Source organism: Pieris rapae, chromosome 2 (genome assembly GCF_905147795.1).
Source record: "Pieris rapae chromosome 2, ilPieRapa1.1, whole genome shotgun sequence".
NCBI lineage: Eukaryota > Metazoa > Arthropoda > Insecta > Lepidoptera > Pieridae > Pieris > Pieris rapae.
In genome coordinates, this window is record NC_059510.1 from 1,202,695 (window position 1) to 1,222,190 (window position 19,496).

Here is a 19,496-nt window from a genome sequence, read left to right on the forward strand (position 1 = left end):
GTAATTTTAAGATGATTCATTTACTTTCTCCTTATATTGTTAGTATCAAGAACTACGATTTTTTTGTCCGAGTAACAGGAGACAGAAAGTCTCATCTGACGTTAAGTGATACGGCCGAATCTAATGTTTAAAGAACTTTATTTCTCATTACAAAATAATATAATTTTATTTACATGAGAAACTTAATATTAATAATGTATATATACGAGCGAGATACACGTCGCCATTAGTCGTCTTAATTTTAGTCAACTGTGTTCATTCTAACATGCATCTTTACTGCATTTTTGAAATTTGTCAAACACTCCAATATTGCGAATTTGAGATGGTAATTGATTAAATAATTGCACACCCTCATACCTACTAGATTTCTTCAAATAATTTTTACACGGCGTCGGCAAGATAAGAAAAATCTAAATCTTAATATATATAAATCACGTGTCACATTGTTTGTCCGCCATGGACTCCTAAACTACCGAACCGATATCAATCAAATTTGCACGCCGTGTGCAGTTTGATCTTACTTAAAAAATAGGATAGCTTACATCTCAATTCATATCCGAAGTATTATTTTATTGCAAATATTTGTTTATTATTTGATACAATTCTAACAGATGGCACTGTGTTTAAAGTACCAACGTTTCATATAAGCTATCCAGCTTTCAAATAAGTTCTTCTACCGTTTCCCTTGAATAGTTTACTACTATGTAATATGACAAAAACCTTAGCCACCGCAGCGCTTGGCCGTTTCTGCTAGTACATTATAAATCTTCCGAAAAAGGTATTTCTTGGACTTGGATCAAATAACTTAAACAAAGGCTAAATACAATTCTTATTAAACCATATCACGTTTATTATCAATACATATTATAAAACAATGGGGCCATTGACAATTATTCCTCCCAAGCTGTCAAACAGGAAGTCGTGAAGATTATTTCATTAATATATAAATTAATTTTTCGTTTTTCTTTTGTGGAAATTAATTTATGGTATAATTCATATTATGAATAATTAAAAATATTGTTGCTTTTGTTGCTTGATACGCCATTAATTGGCATAACGCTGCCACTGCTTCCTCTATGTCAATGTTTTCCTTCACCTTACGAGCGTGTGTTTTCCAGGGTATGATGAGACGCCCACTCAAACCATCTCCCTATACTCCATTTGAATCTCTTTGAAATACTTACATCGGGAAACCCCTCCCTCACATGTCTCCATATGAGCGGATCCGTTTGTATATACAAGGAACATGTGTTTTTAATTTTCGATTCAGTTGCCCGCTTCGCCCGCGAATGCTCTCCGGTATTCGCAGCACGTGAGTATTTATTGTGATGATGGTGCTCCCAATGTCTGGAAAAATATTATTCCTAATTAGCATTGCTAATATAGCATTTGGCAGTCAATTAAGCGTGCGATTATTGTTCTGATTGTAAGTTTAATGCTTACGAAATTAATAACTAATTAATTTTTATTTCCGCAGGTATCGAAATCAATATCTTCAGTATTGGTAGGAGAATTTCATATCCAAAATAAAGGTTTAGGTTTATTTGTTTGTCTATACTAATATTATAAAGAGGAAAGGTTTGATTTTTTGTTTGTTTGTTTGTATGAATTGAATAGGCTCCGAAACTACTTGGCAGATTTGAAAAATTCTTTCACTGTTGGAAAGCTACATCATTCCTGAGTGACATAGGCTATATTTCATTTTCAAAAAAATAGGCATCCTTACTAAAATTACGATAACATTAACATTTGTTTATTATTTGATACAATTCTAACAGATGGCGCTGAGTTAAAGGTAGTAGTTTGGCAAGACGACGTTTGCCAGGTCAGCTAGTGAATAATAAGATTCAATGACTTATTATTTGTAACCTGTAAAATCCACAAAGATATTTTGTAACAATATACACATATATATTAAAATACGTATATGTATATCATTCCGTGTATGCTTTTAAGGGGAAGGTTATTAAACTTTTGTCACGCATAGGTATCCTGATACAACAGTACTTAGTACATATACTATATTATAATAACATAATGATTTGCTATATACTTCATATTATAATGACTTCTTTGTATAGCAAAAACTTGTTACATAATTAGTGCCTTGATTTTTTTAAATATTGACCTCATGTAATAGTTATCAATAATGAATAAATAAATGTTAGGCCTTATAAAGATATATTAAAATTGAAAGTAAAGGCGAAAATTTTTCTAAACCAAAAGGTTGAACCCTGAAAGGCTTGTAGGGCTCATCATCATAAACCATCGGTTTGCAGAGGAGTTCAACTGCCTAACTTATATGAAGTTTGAGCCATCTCAAGTTACCCACTATCCCACTTATTCGTGAGTCATAATTACGAGAGTTAGTTTACCCGTCCGACTGAATTACTCGTATGAACCGCAGGATTTTGTATCGCTTGGGTATCTTCTCCTAAATTAGAACCTAGCCCGGTGCGAAACTGCACGAACTTTTAATACATATAAACTCTCTGTTATAAGCATATCTAAAAATTTCTTATAGGTAGAGCTGTTATCTATACAATAAGAATCAAAAAAACAAATTTGTCGTGCAATAAAAATCCCAAAAAGTCTTTTCAGTGTCATACAACTCTGGATACTCAATACATAAAATAACTCTTCTACTCTAAATGCTAAAGAAGTTTTCAAAGTTTACGCATAAAAATCGAATATTTATAATAACATTAAGATTCATAGATGTGCTTTAATATTCATTGAAGATTTTCAATACCCTCTTAACATGTGAATCGAGTAGCAAATTATTGATTTGGACTAGAGTTGTACTGCGCATTTTAAGATTCAAGAGATAGAAGCATCCATATAGACAGTTATTCCGTCTCACGGGTATGTTGTCGGACTCTAAATGAGGCTATGTATCATCATAACACCTTTTTAATGGCTTCCGTCAGAGCTGATATTATATAACACAGCTAAACCCGCCCAGGGCTGCGACAAGGAGTTCGGACTAATACTAGAGTTGAGTTTCATTATCGGACGTCAAGGCAAAATACAAAATACTGTACACTATATGGAACCAGCTGCCCACTGAAGTATTTTCGAACCTATTCGACTTAGGGTACTTTAAGAAAAGAGCGTAACATTTCTTAAAAGGCCAGCAACGCACTTGCGAGCCTCCTACAAATGTGTGTGTCCATGGCTGGTATCACTTACCGTCAGGTTAGCATCCTGCTCATTTGCCTCCTGTTACATAATAAATCTAAAAAAAATAAGATGTTACATGAAAGTTTCACAGCTCCTTCACCGTACTAACACCAAAAATCTACTAAGATTGGACATGGTGCTTGAAGAACTACACCGGACTACATATACTTGAAAGTAAAGCCATAGAATGATGTATACTTATACCAGTTATCTCTTACCTAGGCGGATCATCCCTAAGACTGTTTGGGTGTGATGGTATAGGCGACGAAGGGTGATGGTGCGTGCTTGTAGATGCGGGAGGTGGTGAAGCTAGTGCGTCGTCATCCACTCCAGAACTCTGTATCCTCTCCATCCATTGTACGACCTCGTCTGTGACACCGCAACCGCCGACGTGACCTGTTGACAAAAGTGTAAAAAATATGTTGAAAAGCTTTTTGGCTTGATTTAAAAGCAACATTCAAATAAGTCTTACGGTTCATATATTATACGTTTAACTCAGTTTGGTTCGAATCTTAGTTAAATAATACGTTCTAGTGTTACATCGGTAAAAAAGTCGATCAACTCTTTGAATCATAAAAACACGAAGTGACCAAAAAAAATATTTAAGAGGGTAGCATTATCGTCAATTCTGATGCTGGTACAAAGAAAAATAACCCAAACATAATTTAGGGTTTCAAGACTATGGGGTGCGCTATGACTCCCGTATGCCAAAAAGTATTGCAATTTACATAATGTCAAACTTAGGTCTCGACTCTGAATGAAACCTTATAATATAAAAATTAAGTATAAAAAATTAATAATAAAAAAGAGGGTGTCGTATATGAAATTGATTTAAAAACACCGATATAATATTTAATTTTCAAACTGTTTAATTGTACTGTTACGAAACACGTGTTCTAAATATAAAAATACTAGATATACAACTTCAACATAGTTATCGTTCCATGCCACGTAGACCTAACTTCTACAACACTAAAAAAATTCACTCTCATCATTTTTCTCCATCGCGCCAAAAGAAGGATAACTTCAATAATTATTTAATAATTGATAATGTTCGACGTGTACAGTCGAGTTTTAAAAAAGTTACACGAACCACGATAATTGCTTATTTAAAATTATGCCTTTAGTAATTAGACTCAAGAAACCTGTCCACTATAATTAGCGATAGCTTAATTTTCAAGATTAAAAGTCTAGCTTTTAATTAGAAATAATGAAAAAACGAATGTTTCATTTTAGCAGAGCATTCATATTCCCGAGTTATTTTTGCTTGAATCCGAGATGAGTAAAAGTATACTCAGTAGAATATACTTGCAATTTAAGATGTAGCTCCGTTACTAACTGAGACGTTTTGAATGTACACAAATCGATATCTCTTGTCTCGTGTATGAGCCAAGTTTTTCAACAATACCTAGACGATTTACATCTCGGTCTAGACTGCAGTCGTCGTCAATTGCATATGGACGCTTAGTCCGAAGCTTGATAAGATTTTCGCCAATAGAAAATTTTATTTTTTAAGAACATGCGGGTAGACTGCGCTCGTAAAGGCGAGACACAAAGTAAATCTTTGATATCCACTTTCATTTCTTAGGAGTCTACCCTCAAAATACGTAAACTTGCTTTTCAAACGAAGTATTTAGAGCAATATTTTGTAAACGAAAAATTCAATCGTTGCATGTTTTATATTGTTGCATTAAGTTGATTGATGAAAATATCGATACTCCATGCTTGAAACCGTTTTTAGGTCTTGGCCTCAGATTTCTGTATCTGTTTGATGATCATTGGTCAATCTAATAGGCAAATAGGTGATCAACCTCCTGTGCCTGACACACACCATTGATTTTTGGGTCTAATGCAAGCCTTTCCTTCCGGGTGTAACAGTGTTAAATTCTTACATAGAAAAAAAAATATTGGTGCACAGCCGGGAATCGAACCTTCGACAACCGGGATGCTAGTCGCACCCTAAAGCCTTGGCTAAAACTTTTTTATCATACTTTATAGATACTAAAAAAAATACATATGTATATGCCCAGTAAAATGGTACTTTCTTATAAAGTTTCGATCGCAGCATTTGAAAGCTCCAAAGCTTCACGCGAGCCTTGCATAATCGCATCTGCAGTTATAAATTATTCATGATAAATTATAAGTTTGATGCCTTAAATTACGGAAGTTAACTCGAGCTATTATATCTCGGTAATAATTTGGCATAAAATTTTAGTACACATTTCTATATTGCGATGAAAATCGAAATAATTAATGTTTCGTCGGGTACCGAAATTGGGATTAGGTGTGTGAATAGTTTTGCTTTCTTTACTTGGTTAATCTTTCGCCTTATCCAGGACTAAAATACATAGTATATTCAGGTATATAAATCTAGATAGAGCATACTTTATTCCCCCAAAAAAAGTTTCCAAACGTTCCCGCGCTTCACAGGGGAGGGTAATTTGATTGTTAAGGGGGCAATTTTTGTTAACGATTTCCAAAGTTCTTAAAATCATTTAAATTTCTAGTAAACAATTATATTTTTTAATAAATAAATAATTATGATTTATATATAATAAAATAAGAATTTTAGGTGGGCTAAGGAGGGCCCTGGCACAAAAGTGGTTGGGAAACACTGATTGAATCTCAACAGGGCATTAAAAGCTATCATTTTGAGAACACAAAACAAAGGTACATTGTAGAGTATAAAGAAGGAAATCAGGTCAAAGGTTCGAATGTTCTCGAAACAATATCTGTCAGTTTCCTGTCGTGATTAATGAGCTAAAAGACGAACACATCGCTTAACGCAACGCGGAAGGAAGTCTAATAATAGGACATCGTCTGCATAAATCAATGTATTGTGAAATTTAGCCTGTTTTCTCACAATCCAGTATAAAGAACGGTATTCGCATGTAATTGTATAAAAAGAAATCAACTACAACTATTTTTAGGTCTTGGCCTCAAATTTCTGTATCTGTTTGATGATCATATGTCAATCTAATAGGCAACTAATCAACCTCCTGTGCCTGACACATCATCGGATTTTTGGGTCTAATACAAGCCGGTTTCCTTCCAGGTGTAACAATGTTAAATGCGCATATAGAAAAAAAATACATTGGTGCACAGTCGGGTATCGAACCTACGACAATCGGGATGATAGTCGCACCGTGAAGCTACTCAAACTCAAAAACACTTTATTCATATAGGTAAACGAGTACACTTATGAACATCAACAAAAACGTTAAATTGTTTCTATATTTACATTTACTACCAGTTCGGAAGTCAAATCCGTAGAAGAAGAAGAACTGCCAAGAAACCCTCCGCCATTCCTTTTAACTGCTAATTAATACTATAAAGCAATGACTCGTGGTACAGCATCCGCTAAAGACCCTATTTCTATTTATATGTAATGAAAGTCGTGGACCGGTTGAACATAATCACTCCGAGATAGCGAAAGTTGGAGACAAAGGTTAAATACCATATCCAACGAAACAGCTGCGCTAGACATCTACGTAATTGGATTACGACATATTAAACAAACTATTACAAAAGCACTAATGACCACAAAATACTTATACCCTACAAATACTTATACCCTAGAAATGGCCTACGGATAGGCATTAACGGTGCGTTCGCCTGCAGCTAGTAATTTCCGCTATCTGCCGTCCCAGTACAGTGTTCGTTAAAACGCAGTACGCCGGATGCGAAACGCCAATGCGAGCCTAACATGGAATAAAAAAAGTACCAGATCTATTCAGTACTTTTTAATAAACTCCCCCATGACTCACGTTTTCGCGCTTATATTAATCCGTGCCGGGTCGCCTGTGTGCAACGTTACTTTTCTTGTTTCCTTCGCGACGCGTGACTTCACCGTACTTTCCTACTTAACAGATATTAATGTTCATATTACTCTTTGTTCAAGTTGCTAAGCTTTTGAGGAGGCATATGGCTTGTTTTGCTCCAGTTGTTTAAAATAGATTTTAGTTTAGTTGTTGATTTATAGTATTACAGCGGAGAGATGTTGTCCTGCATGATATTTCAAGTGATTAGGATATTAAAAAAAGTATGACAGTGCAGCGATATCTGCCGGGCTGGTTTGTGAATCTAAGCCATCCAGGGCTCCCAAACGAATGCAAAAAAATCATTTAAATCGGTCCAGCCGTTTAAGAGGTGTTCAGTGACATACATACATACAGTAAGCTATCCTGTCTTTTAAGTTAGATCCAACTGCACACGGTTGCAAATTTGATTTAAATCGATAAAGTAGTTTAGGAGTCCATATCGGACAAACAACGTAACGCGTAACTTATACATATATGTTAAGATATTATTGTTAAAAGGCGTCGTAATACATACAAAAGAGTTAAATAAATGGGGTAGTACGGGCAAGCTTAGTTTGCACATGAAAAAAGAAACATTAAATTCAATAAATCTGTCACTAAAACGCATCACGTTTATTTCCACGTCTATTATCCAGAGACTATCCAATATCTCATAATAAATAGATATCCTAAGCGCACTGAGATAAAATTACAAAACCGTCAATTCGAATGTTATATAGCAAGATCTCCGACTATCCTAGTGGAAATTACGAATAATTTACAAGTATAAATACAGTCTAATACAACTCATCTAGTGGAGCTTACCGAGGCTCCCGTTAATTAAGCATCGCTCGCAAACAAGGACTAATTGACGAACGGACGGCACAATGCATCTGTCCTCAGCATCTGCTATTTTTTCATTATTCATCTTCGGAACACGACAAAAATAAAGCCACAATTCGAGCTCGGAACAGTCTACGTGTTTCATGATTTACAAACGAATATTTACATTTATTTAAACGTAGACCACTTGATCTTATGATTTTAATCGCGTATACGTTTTTAATATAGATGTTATATACTTTAGAACAATCGATATTTAAGTAATCGATGGTTTTAAAATTATGGAAGTTTTGAGTTTACTAGTTTGACAGAAAATATAACTATGTGTAATGCGACTCTCATCAGTGAGGTCATAGGTTCAATCCTCGGCATGGACCAAGGGGCTTTTTTCTATGTGCGCCTTTAACATTGTCTCGAACGGTGAAGGAAAACATCGTGATGAAACCTGCTTGCCTAAGACCCAAAAAGTTGGCAGTATGTGTCAGGCACAGAGGGCTTGTCTATTGATTGATTGATTATTAAATGATATTGAAACAGATACAGAAATCTGAGGCCCAGGTCTAATAAGTTTGTAGCACCACGGATTTATTTTTATTTTTAATTCTAAATTATAAAAGTATCACTAACCAACAGATTTAAATCAAAATAATTACACAATATTATAATAATGAATATCATTTCTTTCACTCAGGTCTCAGTCATATAAAAATACGCATGCAAATGTCATATTAATTATCATGTCATAATACTAAGAACAGTATAATTATAATTGTTGTCAGAACTTATGGTCTATGGTTACTTTATACTTATGGTCCTTCCAGGCCTATAAAAACTATAAAAATTTAATCACTTTGTCCTTGTAAGCATTCTCTCTTCCCATTCCATCGACAAAATACAAATCCTAATTGATAAATGCGTTAGCTGTAGATGTAAACAGCAGTCGAACGGTTCATTAAGAACCATCTACATCTCGCAGCGATTGCAGCTAATTGCGGTAGAAAACATAATACCTTACAGAGTACATTACGAACGTAAACACTGCATATTTACATCTACAATTGAAGGTATATGATTAATTTCCCCGCCCCAGTTGAGGTTGCAACCAAAACTGGAGCATTTATCAGGTCAACGCATAAGTAACCTAGGAGAGGTTGGAATTTAATGCCTTTGTTGGTGGAGTTTTTACGTAAATTACCAAGCCGCAATGTGGTCAGAAAGTTTTATCAAATCCTTATCTACATTTAAATTTAGAAAAACAAATGCAACCGCTATTACACTTTAATAGTTTATTTACCAAGCACCAATATATTAGTACTACACACATTAAAAAGTGAAATCAGAAAGCTTCGATAGCTTTTTCAAATTCGATATAGAGTTTTCGTAGCAGTTTTGCGACATTAAGCTCGATAGATTTTGAAATGCTACGTTAAAGAGTCGGTCTTATTATGAATATATTTAAACATGTTGTAAAAACTGATACTGTGTTACATTACTTTGGCACTTTCAATTTGGCGATGACTGTCCTTTATAGGCGTCTCGCAGCCCATAGACACCCATTTTTAGAGGGTGCGTTGCCGGCCTTCGAGGGACGACTACGCTCAAATTTTTAACAGTTGGAGGTGGTATCTCTCAGGGAAGACCCCCACCGGGTGTCGATTCCACAGTTCGCTAGTTCGCAAAGGAAAATGCCTTGTGAAACGGACTGGGGAAGACTTCAAGCCATCAAGGTTGGTGAAATTTTTTTTTATCTAACAACTCCGAGTCGAAGTACTTCGATGAAATTGAAAAGCAATAACAACATTAGATTGGAAGCCAGCGTTGCTTTTATATTCGTATCTTTTATCATACGTAGGTTCACGACTGTTGAATCACATTTATGAACGTCTATTGAAACGTTTTATTGGAGTTTTGTAGGAAATATCGATTCACTATTGGAATAAACATATTTATTGTTTGTGCAATGTCAAGTGTTTAACAGGGAAACAAACATATTTTAAATTTTTAAGCTCATTTTGCTCTACATCTGCAACTTGCGGAAAATACTGAATTATCCTTAATGTATACTAGGAATATGATTAACTGAACAATAAATCTATAATTAGACTTTTGTTCATAAACTTACGATAACATTCAAATAGCAAAAAGTTATTTATTACTTTGCAAGTTCGTTTAACTATTGACACTAATACTGTGTATCTACGAGAAGAAAACAAATATTAATATACGAGAAGAATACAAATAATCATTATTTCCTATAACTGCAGAGTCAAAACACACTACTATACACTAACGATAAATCATTTGACTCAATATTATTTTTTTATAACAAATCATCAAAAAAAATCTGTACGTATACATATCTATAAACCAAAATATCAAAAAGTATGTCTTTTCATTAAGGAGTTCTTTTAATTACACTGCAAAGCACATTTCGCAACAATGTCTACCGCTAAGCGGGATTAAAATTTAATATCCCCGTAAACGTTAGAAACATTTCAAACTGCTTACATAGTGTGCATTGTAAACTGTAAAATTGGTCTTAATATTTCAGACAATAAGTTGCCAGTCACCGAGAGAGCTTACTCCTAACGACGTCTTTATAAGTAAGGTTTTAGAAGGCTTCAGCCCTTACGACATGGCAATTTTTCACAGTTTTAAGTACTTTGGAGACTTGTTGCCTGAAATTTGGTTTATTATGTTATCTCCTAACATTAAAAGAAAATTAACAATTATCTAGTTGATAAAAGGGCCTGGGACTAGTGCTGGGCAGGCAACTTCTATGCGATATTTGTTTTAAAATATGTGTTGTTTGATGATTTGCTTTCTTAAAGAGTACCGAGAGTTTTATACGCCGGATTTTTCTCTCGTCCTACACCGTCTGTCTTCTTTGCCGATGAGTAGGGATGTCTACCGATTCAAATTTAATGACCTGGAATAAGTGATACTTATCTTATGTTCCATATTAAACATATTACATTTTATTTATTTTAAAATGAAAAAGAGCCCTTATCGAAAACTTAAAAATAAATAAAAAATCACAGAGAACAAAACACCGGAACTTTCCCCGTTCAACATTGAAACAAACAATTTGTTTCTGTTAGCGTAATGCGCAGTGCTAGCGTTCAGTAAAATACATATTAGGTACGACATATGATAGAATATAGTATTTTACTTATTGGGACCACAAAGAAGAAACAAAACATGTTTGTAGGAGCCAAGGCTGACACATATTGCTTATTCAGGCTTTCTTAGTTTTATAAGCGTGGCGGATGGCGTTTCCTTAAATCGTCGTACGCCCCGAGCGTATAGCCAGACGCAACACTCTTCAACTGTTACATTGCATTCATTCGTTACATACCAATTAACAGTTCAGTATTTCGCTTATATTCTATTGTTGTGGTTATATAGAGTAAAAAAAAATCCTCTATTATATAGAGTACCCTGATGATTTATTAAAAAAATAAGTAACCAGAACATGCGAATATTACAATATTAACGTTCCGTTCCTACACATTGTAATTTTTATGTAAATATGACATAACTTTGACCAGTAGCAGCTGCATCATTAACATAGATATTGCTTTATCAAAAGCACTTCATTATATAAAATGTAACCCGCAAATTAGCCCTTAGAATGTAAATTAGAAATAAAAATAGTTGACAGTTTTAGGTTAAAGTTTGTATATTAATTGAACAATATAGACTTTTCATATAGAACAAAGGCTATTCTCCAAAACAACTGGATTCAAAAATAACATAAGTGGCGATACTTCTCTATTTTTTTTGTAATACGCGGTTAACGGGCAAAGGCTCATTTGATGTTAAGTGATACCGCCGCCCATAGATGCTCTCATTGCCAGTGGGGTCGCAAGTGCGTAGGCGGCCTTTCAAGAATTGTGACGCTCTTTTTTTTTTGAAGGACCCTAAGTAGAATTGGTTCGGAAATACTTCAGAGGGCAGCTGGTTCCACATAGTGGTTGTGCGCGGCAAAAACCAAGGCAAAAACTGCCTTAGAAAACGCTCTGCAGGTATTAGACCGAACAACAACTCTTTTAACGACACAGGATATTGAAGCGTAAATATCATAAAAAACATTAAAAGTCATCAAAATTACTACAAGAAATAATAAAGAGGATACAGGAAGAAATCTGATTTAAAACGAAACTTCACTTAGGTAAAAGAAAAAGCAAAGCTCGTAAGAATTCTCGAATAATTTCAGCTGATCCATCAAACAAACATATCTCCGGTACAAGCGACGACAATTTTAGGAGATTACTAGAGATTCATTCGACAGATATCACATGTACAGACGACCCGCTACACCCACACAGGTTTGATCATAATCAAATGAATTCAGTTTTATAAACATTGATTTTAGTTCGCTTTTATCGAAAGCTAAATTCACTCCAAATTGCGTTTAAAATCAGTATCACATAAGGCACCACAACAAGCTCTGGGCTTCAGATTTTTGTATCTGTTTCATCCGGCTCGAAGGACCAATATTAAGGCAGGATAAAAGAAAGATAAGTATAACTGATCATAAGAAAAAAAGGATTATAAATGAAAAATGATGTTTACTTGTACAGCGGTGTAATCGGAATGATATCTGCTGCGCAATTGCTATACAATACGTTTTGGCGCTATGCACTAACAATGATCATTTGTCCATCTAATAGGCAAGTAGGTGTAGTGCATTGGCGGCTTTTTAAGAATTAGCCCTTTTCTTGAAGGACCCTAATTGTTTCGGTTCGTAGTTATAAATAATTTAAATGCTGATTATTAATATATTATAAAAAGTTTAAACTTTAAAAATTGTTGTAACCAACGTAAAGAACATAGTCTATGTTAAGAATGGATATTAGTTTATCATCGTCGCACGGAACAGAGATTGAGGCGCCGACGTAAATCACTTGGGAAAATCCTCCAACCGGGAATATGTGGGGAATTTAAAAAGGACTACGCTAGATGTTAGCGGTTATAAATATTTCTATTGAGGGGCATAGTTTCAATATGTAGATTTCAATTTGACGGATCGTAATCCTTCAGCAACTGCTACTGAAGTACCTACTTGTTTTTTTTTAAATCTAACAAATAATACTTTCCATTGAACCGTGTTTTATTACATTCAATGTGCATTGGGTTTTCATATTCAAATTAGGGTCGAATGAATAATGAAAGGGACGATCCCCAGTCAATAGTAATGAAAACAAATGCAACTGAGACGTGACCCTACTCTATACGAGGTATTATATATATATATACTTATATAGAATATATACAACATTTTCATATAATAGTGTTATCAAACTCCTTTATAACGGGATTGACCGATTTTACTTTATGTGTATTCTAAAAATATGTCGTAAATTCTATCCGTATGTGATAAGGGTGTCCCAGCAAAAATACAAAATCATAATTTTCACCCTTTTAACACCAAAGCCTGTTTTGATGAATATATATGTCAAATCAAAGTTTGTTTATATATATAGTTTTCTTGTTATATTAACTGAATTCTGTGTAACTATACACGTGTGTGTATAGTAACTTAACACAGAAAAACAGAACAATATATCTATTTTGTTTTAATCTTACATTTTTCTTCGCAAATTAAGAAACAATTAATTTTCCAGCGTCAATAAACATATATCAGTGGCGCTACAACCTCGTGTTTTATGATAATTTGTCAATCTAATAGGCATCTAATCCGTCCGTCCACCGTCGTCTTATTGAGTCTAAAGCAGGCCGGTCATCTCGCGATGTAAAATTCGCATATATAATAAAATATCCATTGGTGTACAGCCGGAGATGGAACCTACGACCTCAGGGATGAAAGACGTATCCAGCTCCAGCATCAATACTAAATCAAATCACGAAAACATCAATCAAAAAAATATCTCATTTTGCCGACATCACACATAAATATTTTCTTTACAATAATTAAAAATACATTCAAATTTAATAATTTATCGCCTTATTTTTTTCATATAACCCTTGTTATTAAACCCAATTGATTATTTAATTTATGAATTAATCACCAGTACAGCTATGCCAGATATTAAAGCTTAGAGTTTGTCTTTATTACAAGACAGCAGAATTAGTTGACGTTCAGTTCAAATTGCTGCTTTTTAGGCAGCTGGTTCCGCATAGTGGTGGTAAAGATACGGTAGATGAGGAAGTGCAAGCCTTATTTATGCCTTAGCAACCTTTCACATGAAACTGTATTTGGTGGGATAATTATTAACGTACGGGATTGTTTTTTTATTACTGAAACTGGTTTTATTGCCGTTATGATCTCAACTCGTTTAGTATGTGCCGTTATCGTCAATTGGGACTAAAACAATCAATTATCTATGGCATTCTCTGTTCATGGCTAACGTACATTGTCCTAGTCGACTCTGGACAACATAATATTTCGCTTTTAAATAAATAATGAAATAGTAGAAAATATATATCAATCCCATACCAGTCTGTTGCACAGATCCCCGTTATTCAAGACGTTGGGTCTACTGAATGCTGTCTCCAACACATATTTAAATGTTCGCAGAGTGAATTCACAGTAGCGATATTGTGTATGTGATTAATATTATATATTATTTTCTCGACATTATCGTATTGGCTTAGTCTGTAAGGATAATGTATGTATCTTCTGTAATAAATAAGGTTTTTAAGCGTATACTGAAATTTTCTGGATTGAATAAACATACCCTAAGTTTTCACTATGATTAGTATGTCAAACGAAAACGTATCAACGAAAGCCACATTACCTAAAAGATTTTAATATACGGCATATTTATGACATCCAATTCACAAACTAGATTCTAAAATGCATTTTGACAACGTCAGACATGCAACAGAGCGGCAAATTATTCCGCATCTCTGTAACTTTATTTCACAATTTTGACGGTAGAACTTAATTTTAACACATTGCAATCGCTCATGAGAATTTTAATAACATACCCCAATAATTTTGATTTGTACATGTCACCGCGAATTAAAACTTGAGCGGACGAATGGATTTATGATTTTTCTTAATTGACCCATTCAAGAAGTCTATTAACACGAAACAATATTGATTTGTGTGTGGACTATTATTGTATATAATGTATTTTATTTACATGAGAAACTTAATATGTTTTTTATATGTATCTATCTATTAATATTGCGAATTTTAGACGGTAATTGATTAAATAATGGCATACCCTAATACCTAATAGACTTTTTCAAATAATTTTTACGCGGCTTCGACTAGATAAGCAAACTCGCTAGCCGAGTATTGCGTGGAGTTGTTTGTTTTTTTTTTAATGATAAGTTACAAGACCAGAGTTATTATTATTTTTTAAGTAAGATATACAGATCTTATGGAAATAAATCATTATAAATACGCGTTATATGCTGGAATACCCGTGTTGTACGAGGCCCTGAAATTGCGTAACATAAAAACGTGTTATATGGGTAAGTAAAAACAATTCAATTCCTGCCTTATCAATTACTAAGTTTTGCAATACCGTTAGCAATCAGGACCCACTGAACGGGATTAAACTTAGTTAAACGACCTTGCATCGCAATCCATTTGCATCGCGACACTGTGGCGAAACTTGTGAATTCCCCCGCATTTAGAATATATACTATACATAAGCTGACATGCCAAACGTTGAGTTAGCATATAAAGATTATTACAGTCCTGATTTTGTTATTAAAAATGAGGGTATAATAGTAATAATATTAAAATTATTCATAGCAGAAATATGTTGACTAAATTCATCTAACTATTCTAAATTCCGTGGCATATTTTAAGAAAAGTAGCTTTAATGTTACTCATCAAACAAGTCGTATAAGACTTTAAGTATGCGTGTGTATGAGTATGTGAATGCGTGTGTATATGTGTGTGCTGTATTAGTTTTTAGAACCTCAGTTTCACGCCAACATACATATGAAACGTCTGAACGGTGAATTTTTTGGGCTAACCTCACCAAACTCAACAATATAAATAGTTCCAAATTGCCATATCATCAATCTTTAAAACCTTATAAGCCGATTTGGGTAAAAATGAACACACATAATATTTATAATAAAAGAAACTGTATTTCAAAGGTTACAACACCCACAAGAGTATTTTATATCAGTCTAAACGACACACGCTAACCTTAGCAACGATTCATTCAAATAAGAAAACAACTAGAATGTGTGGAGCCGTAATCTCGTAGCAGAAACTAATCAAGCCTGTAACCAAATTAGACGAGAGAGATTATGTGGACCTGTGCCCCAGTTTCCAGATTGATTTTCAGGAGACTGGCAAATAAGTCTTTAACCAAAATCACTCATCGTAGATTTTATATTCTAAGTATGTGATGTTTGAATTAAAAACAATAAATTTGTATTGATCCTTGTATTCCCATAATTTCAGCAGTTTACTCCAATTAAAAACACCATACCTACCATAAATGCCTCGATACAAAAAACACACACACAAATCGAAATAACACACAGGTCACCCCTAACTTTTGTGTAATTTCAATTTTAATCAATCAGCGCGAGAAATATTGAGCTAAAAAATAATGTTATTGCAGCACAGATTTTATTAAAAACAGTATATATATGTTGTTTATTGTGATTATTTGGGAACGACTACAATGTTATGTTTACCTGAAGTATTGTTCTCATGCAAGTAGCATTTTTGTCTTATTTGAAAAAATAAAGTCATTAAACCTAAACCTATATTTGACGAGTTATAATATAAAAAATAGCGTTTACGTCGTTGTCGTCGTCGATAATCATTAAACTGATACAGAAATCTGAGGCCCAGACATAAAAAGTTAGTAGCATTCCTAATTAATCACTCAGTATTCAATTTCTTTTCGTACATTATCTAAAGTTACTAATTTTGAGTTATGTAGGAAAAACATAAAACTATTATTAGAACGAATTCTAAGAAATAAATTGGTCATCAAAATATCACTCTTAGTGACGGGTTTCTTATCTTATTTACAGAACGCCCTCCTCGCTTCCGGAATTACATTAGGAAGGACCAAAGTATATGTACCCAAAACTCATTTCCCCTTGAATATTTAACGCTACTAATTCTAAACATACATAAACAAGACTATGTTACCTAATATATACATAAAGAGTTTTAGTTCAATTGAAGTTATGATATTTATATAAAAAACTAACGTTATTAGTCTAATTACATAAGTAAAATTTGTCTCTTTTTATGCAAAGTAAAAAAAGTAAATATACTTATGATTTCTTCAAAGAAAGATTCCTTCTTTAAATTTGTGATACACAAAATAACTTAGACAAACGCCTAACATAGCTGTGATTCATACGTCCGGCCATTCAAGTGTGAAATATTTGAGCGACCGACCGACAGTGAATTATATCTTAATTGGGCCATACAATGCCCAGAAGTTGAGAACTTGGAGAAACTGTCTAGTCCGGCAAAAAATCACGTGGTCATGAACCAACCAGTTGGATAGAGTGAAAGAATCATCATCCTATAACTGTTATAAAAGAGGCGACACAGGAACCGGTGGATTGCCCTGCCAGATGTTTCCTTGATGACCATGAGGCTTCGACATGAGCTACCGACTGCAGAGAGATCGGTTTCACTACAGGCAAGTTTGATTACTGAAGTGATATTCAAAAAAATGTGCAAAACATTAACCTGTACGAGAAAGTAAAGACGAAACGTCCTCGCGTTTCGTTCGATTGTGATTGGTCAACAGCAAGTTCTATCGAAGACACGACTTTTTTGACAAAGGTCCAACTAAAACTGTATAAAGAAAGTCTATAAGAGAATCGAATCAACGATTAACAATTTTCGACTATGACCTAGGCCGTAGAATATGGCTCAAATAGATACTTCAAAGTATACCGTTGCATCGTTGAACAATGCCTACGCCTTATAAAAGAAAATAATAGTTTGCAAGTCTACAGGGAGTAGTCGCTATCATTCCGACGTTAATTATTACAGCGCTTATACTTGTGACAATTCTTTTGCTTTAATTACAATGATCGAGAAAATATTTCCAGAACTGAGCGTTACTCAAGGCAGTTTTTGCCACCCACCACCACTCTGTGGAACCACTGAAGTATTTCCGAACCAATTTGACTTAGGGTCCGTCAAGAAAAGGGCGTACCAATTCTTAAAAGGCCGGCAACGCACTCGCGAGCCCTCTGGCATTGAGGGTGTCCATGGGCGGCGGTATCACTTAACATCAGGTGAGCCTCCTGCCCATTTGCCCCCTGTTCTATAAAAAAAAAAATTCTATACCTACAGTATGTAACAAGCTATATATTCTGAAGAATCAGATATCAGATAAGCATTTAAAAATGTTTCTTTTAATTGATCAGCTCAAATGAGATATGCCGTTTATAAAACATATTACAAAAACAAAACAGTGAACTGTTCGTTTATAAATTAAAAATGAAGCACGTCAAACTCATAAAAATAATTAGATCCAATTATCATTTTATTATCAGAGTATTTTATTACCGGAAAACCCACAATGCTGGACGATTCACTAACGAAAAATTATTTATTAATCTAGTAGTCAAGCCCATTTATTCATTGTATAACAAACTGATTCTTCTAAAAATTTATACATATTACGAAATTACTATTATAATATAATTGCGAAATATATTAAATAAGACTAAACTTACCATGCCTCCTATGCGCATAGGGGTCAATAACATCCCCCTCCCGGTAGATGACGGAGTGAACCCGTCCTCTGGTGTTGTTCTGGGGGAAGTATCTCTTTGCATGTTCGACGTAGTAGGAGCCGTCGCTCAGCATTATTTTACCTTCGAAGACGCCTTCTGTCACCGAACCGAACACCTTGGAGTGCGGGTCATCTGGTAAAAAAAGAGTTTAATTAAAAATCAAATCATTTATTCCAATTAGACCACCTAAAATGGCACTTTTGCACGTTAAATTAAAATAAAAAGATACTTCTAATTGCTCCTTTCAAAGGGTTGTTTCGTGTGGAGAAGAATGGGCAAGAAACTCCACACTTACTCTTTTAAAATATAATTTACAATATTTGTATGTACATTAGTTAAATAATTATCTGATTGTACTCCTAGAGTAATACTACTATACAGGTCAATTATTATATTGTTAGCATACATGTTCCTCAGATATTTACAAATATCGAAACCGTAGAATATAAAACATTAAAGAGTAATAAAAAAAACAATATATTTATTTTTGTGATACATGAATTATTTTCTTTATAGGCCCGAAACAAAAATAATTTCGCTCGTAATCGAACTCGGCTTCTTCAGTTACGTTTCTCTACTTTGTGTTTATTTTGTTACGTTTACGCTGTGATGAAAAGAGAAAGAGAGAAAACGGTGCAATAAAACTGTTTAATAATGAATAATAGTGTTAAAGTTTGACATACTTATGAAATCTGACATATGACATTTGACACTTGGAATGTTACAGTGCCACATACTTTTCTTGGCCAGCGAGACTGTCGCTGTCATCGATATTAATTAGCATTGCCAGCAGGCTAACTTAATAATTTACCTATCTAGAAAATACAGTTCTAGGCTTAACTTAATATGACACGAACTTAGTAACTACTCATATGATAGGTTTTGTTAACTATTAATTAAATACCTTTTAAGATACCTAGCAATCAGAACCGTTCCATATTTAAA

General features: G+C 34.1%; 1 protein-coding gene across 1 annotated transcript in view; it reads right to left on the reverse strand.

Annotated features, from left to right (window-relative positions):
• LOC110995601 (disintegrin and metalloproteinase domain-containing protein 10) overlaps positions 1 to 19,496 on the reverse strand; it is an 87,580-nt gene that overhangs the window by 17,472 nt on the left and 50,612 nt on the right. The window contains exons 4-6 of the mRNA XM_022262850.2: positions 18,492 to 18,683; positions 3,402 to 3,579; positions 1,185 to 1,347 (exon numbers count right to left, since the gene is read on the reverse strand). Coding sequence (XP_022118542.2) covers positions 1,185 to 1,347; positions 3,402 to 3,579; positions 18,492 to 18,683 — 533 coding nt within the window. The remainder of the gene's footprint in view (positions 1 to 1,184; positions 1,348 to 3,401; positions 3,580 to 18,491; positions 18,684 to 19,496) is intronic.